This window comes from Protopterus annectens, chromosome 3.part0 (assembly GCF_019279795.1).
Source record: "Protopterus annectens isolate FY-2018-M chromosome 3.part0, PAN1.0, whole genome shotgun sequence".
NCBI lineage: Eukaryota > Metazoa > Chordata > Ceratodontiformes > Protopteridae > Protopterus > Protopterus annectens.
The window spans coordinates 1123697155-1123704654 of NC_056731.1; the positions used below are offsets into that span (position 1 = coordinate 1123697155).

The window sequence follows — 7500 nt, forward strand, 5'->3', positions numbered from 1 at the left end:
TGCAACACTATTTACTAACAGCAAGCGTATGTTCACAGAGATAAAATAAAATATGGTATAAATAATCCCAAAACTAGTGTATTACAAGACAAAAACAGCTGATTGGAGGTTTGAAAGTATTATCTCCACTCATTATTCTTAACTGTCCCTGATTTTGCAAAATGCCCCTGATCTTGCCTCATATGTTGGCCCTATACCCTCTTTTTTTGGTAAATCACTGAGGAGTTCAGTCAGTCAGTAATGCCAGATACATTATTTAATACTTCTTGTTTAAAAATGTATGTTAATGCAAAACCTATGGTTCTTTTAACACTTTTAAGTGAATTAGAGTAATACTTTAAAATTGCCTCTGATTTTGGCCCTTTGTTCCCCCATTATGTTTTGGCTTTGTCCAGAATTCTTTTTGAGGTATGCCTCCAGTAACTCTCCACATTATGATGTCCACTACATCTGTAAGACATAATCAGGCACCCCATGAGAGCAAAAGTACAGTTGTGTGCACTTACCATAAATGTAGATGTTCGAGTATATTCACTGTTGCAGTCATTACATTTGGGTAATCTGCTGGCAGGTTGTCCTTAGTCGGCCTGAATTCCAAAGTCTTGGGTCCTGCGTTGGTTGCTGTCTTCTCTTCCATGACGTCAGGTTGTCAGGGGTATAAAACATGCAACCAACGCCATTTTCTTTAGTTTTTCTTGCCCTCGATGTCAGGTGCCCCCAAAAAGGTAGCAATATTATATCTATTTATATATATATATATATATATATATATATATATATATATACATGCATCAATATGAACTTTACCTTCGTCTACAAGCAAATACACCACATAGGTTGTAGAAAATAGAGAAGGAAAGATAAACTGTAGAATGACAGGGGGATGGTGGGAGGGTAACCTGGACTGCAACAGTGAATACACTCGAACATCTACATTTATGGTAAGTGTACACAACTGTACTATGTTCTTCGTGTTTCACTGTTGCAGTCATTACATTTGGGTAGAATCCCAAAGCTATGGTTGGGAGGCTGGAGCTAAACAGCATTAGGTGAGGCTATAAGGCCCTGCAGCACTGCAGTGGCAAAGCCTGCCCTGGACTTAGAGTAGAGAGGCAAATGGTAATGCTTTGTAAAGGTGTGAGCAGAACTCCAAGTAGCAGCCTCTAGAATGTCCTTGGTTGGTACTCCTCTGAGAAAGGCTGCTGTAGTAGCTGCAGCTCTGGTGGAGTGAGACCCAATGCCCTTGGGGACAGGTTTGCCATAGTGTAAGTAGCAGAAACGGATGCAATGGCTTATCCACTTTGAAATTGTCTTCTTTGAAATAGCCTTTCTGATCCTGCAGCATATGACACTAGTAATTGCTCAGTTTTTCTTAGAGCTTTAGTCCTGCTCAAGTAGAATCTTAGCTGTCTGTGTACATTCAAGGAATGCAGAATTATCTCCCCTTTGTTCTGCGGATTTGGATAAAAAGTTGGCAGATGAATTGTTTGGTTAAGAGCCACACTGGAAACGACCTTAGGTATAAAAGCAGGATTTGTCCTCAGAGACACCCTGTCTGGGTAAAAAATGATAAAAAGGCTCTACAGCCATGAGGGCCTGTAGCTCTGAAACTCTTCTTGCTGAAGTAATTGCTAGTAGCAGAGCTGTCTTCTGTGATAAGAACTTTATATCAGCGGTAGCAGCTGTTTCAAATGGAGGCAGGGTGAGCTTTTCCAACACATAATTAAGGTCCCATGCAGGTAATGGTGATCTTCTAGGAGGCCTTAAATTTTTGGCACCTCTAAGATACTGCTTTAGTAAAGGATGAGAAAAGATTGGTGGCTCTGTATTGTAATGAGCCGAAATGGCAGAGGCATGGATTTTGATTGATGAGAAAGATAGGCCTTTGTCAAGCATCTCAGTTAAGTATTGTAATATCTGAGGAATATGTGGTTCTGCTGTATCAGTTCCTTGTGCTTGATTCCAAGCACAGAATCTCTTCCATTTGTCAGCATAAGATTTTCTAGTACTAGGCCTTCTGGCTTCCAAAATGACATCCCTCACAGCTTTACTGAGAGGTGTCATTTGTATGATTACAGGATTAGCCATGCTGCCAGGTTCAGAGTCTGTAGTTGATTGCACAGGATCTGATTGTTTTGCTGGGACAGTAGTTGTGGTTTTTGAGGCAAGGTCCAAGCTGGGTATTGAGACAAGTTCCTTAGTATTGGGTACCAGTATTGGCAGGGCCAGTCCGGGGCAATTAATATCATCTTTGGCTTCTCGTGTCTGACTTTTAGGAGGATCTTGGGTAGAATAAGCAGAGGAGGAAAGGCGTAAACTGATAGGTTTTTCCAACTGAAGGATAGGGCGTCCACTTTCCATGCTTGTTTGTGATAATTCCTTGTGCAGAATCTTTTCAGTTGATAATTTTGAGGAGAGGCAAATAGATCTATGTCTGGGCTCCCCCATTCCTCTGTTATCATGCTGAAGACTTGTGGATTTAATTTCCACTCGTGAGGATCCACAAGGTTTCTGCTTAAATCGTCTGCCAGAGTGTTTTGTTTTCCTGGCAGGAATTGAGCTTGAAGATGTATTTGGAAGGTCAAAGCTGTGTCCCACAGTGCCATGGCTAATCTGCAAAGGGGGTATGACTGTGTGCCCCCTTGCTTGTTTATATACCACATGGCTGTGGTGTTGTCTATCTTTATCAGCAGTTGTCCTGGATTAAGTAAGTCCTTGAAGGCTGTTAGGGCATTTTGAACAGCTAGCATCTCTTTCTGGTTGATATGTAGATGCATTTGATTTGGTGCCCATATGCCCTGAATGCATCTTCCTGCCATGTGGGCCCCCAAGGCATAATCTGATGCGTCTGTTGTTAAGGTTTGGCTGGCAGGGGGTAGAGTGAAGGGCCGTCCCATATTTTGGTGACAGGCCTTTGCCCACCATAGAAACTCCTGTTGCAGTCAGGGAATGAGAGGAATCATTGTTTCCAGACTGTTTGAGTGTTGACTCCATAAACTTTTTAGGTACCATTGAAGTTTCCTCATATGCAGTCTTGCATATGGAATTAGTAGGATGCAGGATGCCATGAAGCCCAGAGCCTGCAGGATTTGTCTTGCAGAAGACTAGATTTTTGTTGCCAGCATTTTGAAGTAAGTAGTCAGTTGCCTTTGTTTGTCTGGTGTGAGGTAAGCCATCTGGGCAGTTGTATTCAAGCTTGCACCCAAGAATGTTATTTTTTGAGAGGGTACCATTTGTGATTTCTTTTTGTTTATTGTGTACCCTAGGCACGTTAGAAGCCTTTTCATAAATGCCAGGTGTCGTAGAAGAGTGTCCTTGTTCTCTGTTTGAATGAGACAGTCGTCCAAGTAAGGATATATTTGTATACTTCTTTGTCTGCTAAATGGAATTACTGGTGCCAGGCACTTTGTAAAGACCCTGGGCACAGTAGATAAGCCAAAGGGCAGTGCAGAGAATTGGTAATGCATTAAGCCAGCCTTGAATCTGAGGTATCTTCTGCACAACTGTCTTATTGGGACATGCAGGTATGCATCTTTTAGGTCTAAAGTCACCAGCCAAGCATTCTTGCCTAGCATGGGCAGAAGCTGCTGCAAAGTGAGCATTTTGAATTTTGGAATGTCCAGGTATGTGTTCAAAATAGATAAACCCAGTATTGGCCGCCAGGTCTTGTCCTTTCTGGGTACCAAGAACAGTCTTGAGTAAAAACCTTGTCCTTTTTCCTGTTCTGGTACTGTCTGAATGGCCCCCATATCCATGAGGGACGTAACCTGTTTCTGTGTCTCTGCCCATTGTTTTTTTGGCAGATCTGGCCAACCATTTGTCATTGGCAGAGTGTGGAAATGGAATCTGTATCCCTGTGATATGATGTTTAGTGCCCACTTTTCCCGGGTTATTAACTGCCAATTTTGAGCAAAAAGTGCTAATTTTCCCCCTATGGGTGCTGCCAAAAGATAAGTGTTTGGTGTAGGCAGAGGGAAGTCATTGGGATTGCTTTCTGTAGGTTTGCACTTTAGCTTCTCCAGATTTGGAGGTGGATGCGCCCCATTGCTTTGACCTGTATGAGTCTTGAGCCTGGTACCTGGAACCCTTAGGGCGTCTGGATTTGCCCCTTTGAGCTCTGTCTGACACAGGAAAGGACCAATTTTTTGTAGGCCAGTGTCTACTGAATCTTGGTGGCTGCACTTGTAAGAAATCTTTAACAGTTTGCATAGACTTAGCTTTGTCTTCCATTTTCTTTAAAACCTCTTCTGCCTTAATATCAAACAGAGAATCATGCTGTAAAGGTCCATCTAGCAATTTAGCTTTAACATGATCAGGCAAATTTTGTTCCTTTAACCAGGCATGCCTCCTAATCACAGATCCAGTAACTGCGGCCCTGCAGGAGGCCTCTAAAGAATCAAAACCACATTGCAAAGTATGCTTTCCAACTTGTTCAGCTGCATGCAATAATTCCTGCAATTCTTTATTTTCTGCACATTCTGAAATCAACATAATTTTCTGTTTCAGCAATCCCATAACATGTTGTTGGTACTTAAGCATATGAAATTGACAATTTAAGGCCCTGATTGCCAAGGTTGCAGATGTATAAACCTTTTTTCCCCATCTGTCCAGTGCCCTAGAATCTCTGTCAGAGGGGGTAGGGTTTTTTGCTGTTGAAGCCTTAACTCCCTTTGGACCCTGTGAAATAGTTTCAGGATCAGCAGCAGGGTTTCTAAATAAAAACTTATGTGATTCGGGGACTCTGTAATATCTGTCAGGCTTACTGGGAGCTGGAGGTAAGGAGTCAGGGGTCAAGCTTGACTCCGAAAACACATCATCCACAATGTCTAAAACAGGGGGAATGGCTAAAGGCTTGTGCTAAGGGAGAAGAAGGAAATCCCTGAGCCTCTTTTTTGATTCTGAGAAGTCTTGACTCTCCCAGTGAAAATCCTCCCTCAAAGTACGCAGTTCAAGAAACTTGTTAAAACTCACTTTTTGAATAATCGACTGTGCTCCTGTATCCCCTCTGGCTAATGTCTCATTAGAACACTTCACCTAACTTAAGTAACTCTGCTAAGCCAACCAATCATAGTACTGCACTCGCTTAGGACTGTTAATCTACTGCTCATCCCATCTCTCCAGGAGTTAGGGAAAACTACCCCAGCAATGTTGAGCTCTCCATAAGCAACTAAAACCAGGAGAAGACATATTGTAAATCAATTTGTTATCCTTCTCAACTAAAACCAGGCGAAGACATATAGTGAATCAATTTGTTATCCTTCTCAACTATAGCGAGCATCATTTGCTCTCTCTGAGCCTTATTCTACATCTCTCTGCTTTTACTCTGATAGTCAATCTATCACAGGAATCCTAAATTTAGGAATATCTTCTAAAATTTAATATTATATTGTAGAGAATGAATGTATTCTATCTGTTAGTTAATATGTATGTCAAAGTCTCTTCTATGGAAATTGTATGTCAAGAGTCTGTCCTTAAAACTATGTTTTGTAAAAAAATGATCTCTTGGAGCTTTTCTCCCCGGGCTTCCACTGAAAATGGACTTGTAATCTAGTTGGACTCTCCCAGTCAACAAATGTAAAATAAAATAAATAAATAAAAGGAAAAATTGAATAAGAAGAAAGAGGAATCATAACAGGCAAGTCATGGGAGAGTTCTTTAAAGTTCACTGTAATGTGAAATTTCTTTATAGTGAGTGGTGGGTTCAACTCCTTCCAAAGATGGATTGCAGAACACGACTCTAGGTAATCCATAAGAGCAGCAGAGACAGGTGCCTGCAAATAAGGCTAGGCATGTTGGGTAGAAGTTAGCTACAAATTTGGGTTGTTCCATACTAACATCCTCTTTCTTTCAGCAAAAACAGAAGTCACTATGATAGGTTTTTGAAACTAAATGCATTGCTAATAAAACGCATTCACTGTAATCAAAAACACACTCACACACACAACGGAATACACAACAAATGATACATTTTATTGGACAACTTCTTACAAAACTGTCAGCCACCCTTCTTGTTCTCAGCTGCTGAAACTAGCAAATGCATGTATATGCTATGTGTATGTTTGGAATGGTCTCTGCCACCACACTCTATTTTTGCCTTGTACCTACATGTTTGCTTCCCTGCTTGCTTTGGATCTGCTTCATAATGAGAAACTGACATTCTGCTCAGCTACCACAGATTGCTACCAATGTGTTTTAGGAATTATTTTAATTTGGAGATCAGCAACAGGCAGTTTTTTCCTGCAAACCCAGACATAAAAAAAAAAATAAAACAAAACAAAAAATAAGTAGACAAAAAAATGTTCCTACTTGCAAAATACTGCCAAGGTTCATAGGTTCTTCCAAAATCAACAGACCTCTCAAGTGCCCATAAATCTGGTCGAGGTGAGTTTGCAAACTTGATGAGGACATAAGCCACATGGAACAGCTGGGAATGAAAACAAAAGTTTAATCAGGCAAAAGCATAACAGTTTCACTAAGACAGCATATTAAAACATGCAAATTTACTGATGTGCTTTGTCTACTGATTACAGACTGGACAGCACCAAAGCCCTCCTGCAGAAGAGCTCATTTTCAGGTGAAACATTACTCTGAAGCTCAAGCACAATTTGCTGATACAGACTATGGCAACCACCAGAATCACAGTAAGGGCACGGGCAGGGTGAACACCCCAGGTGCCAGCTTATAGGGGAACACTAAAACTGGGACCAGAATCACAGTAAGGGCACGGGCAGGGTGAACACCCCAGGTGCCAGCTTATAGGGGAACACTAAAACTGGGACCAGAATCACAGTAAGGGCACGGGCAGGGTGAACACCCCAGGTGCCAGCTTATAGGGGAACACTAAAACTGGGACCAGAATCACAGTAAGGGCACGGGCAGGGTGAACACCCCAGGTGCCAGCTTATAGGGGAACACTAAAACTGGGACCAGAATCACAGTAAGGGCACGGGCAGGGTGAACACCCCAGGTGCCAGCTTATAGGGAACACTAAAACTGGGACCAGAATCACAGTAAGGGCACGGGCAGGGTGAACACCCCAGGTGCCAGCTTATAGGGGAACACTAAAACTGGGACCAGAATCACAGTAAGGGCACGGGCAGGGTGAACACCCCAGGTGCCAGCTTATAGGGAACACTAAAACTGGGACCAGAATCACAGTAAGGGCACGGGCAGGGTGAACACCCCAGGTGCCAGCTTATAGGGGAACACTAAAACTGGGACCAGAATCACAGTAAGGGCATGGGCAGGGTGAACACCCCAGGTGCCAGCTTATAGGGGAACACTAAAACTGGGACCAGAATCACAGTAAGGGCACAGGCAGGGTGAACACCCCAGGTGCCAGCTTATAGGGGAACACTAAAACTGGGACCAGAATCACAGTAAGGGCATGGGCAGGGTGAACACCCCAGGTGCCAGCTTATAGGGGAACACTAAAACTGGGTACCTTGGTATTTATATACAGATGAGAAAGCAAAGAAAATGTACTTACTTTTCAATTGA

The 7500-nt window shown here is 42.5% G+C and overlaps 1 protein-coding gene across 3 annotated transcripts in view; it reads right to left on the reverse strand.

Annotated features, from left to right (window-relative positions):
- Positions 1–7500, reverse strand: part of LAMA3 (laminin subunit alpha 3) — a 2187360-nt gene that overhangs the window by 1724830 nt on the left and 455030 nt on the right. For all 3 annotated transcript variants that reach the window (XM_044065357.1, XM_044065355.1, XM_044065356.1), the window contains exon 3: positions 6307–6424. In XM_044065357.1, the coding sequence (XP_043921292.1) occupies positions 6307–6424 (118 nt within the window). The remainder of the gene's footprint in view (positions 1–6306; positions 6425–7500) is intronic.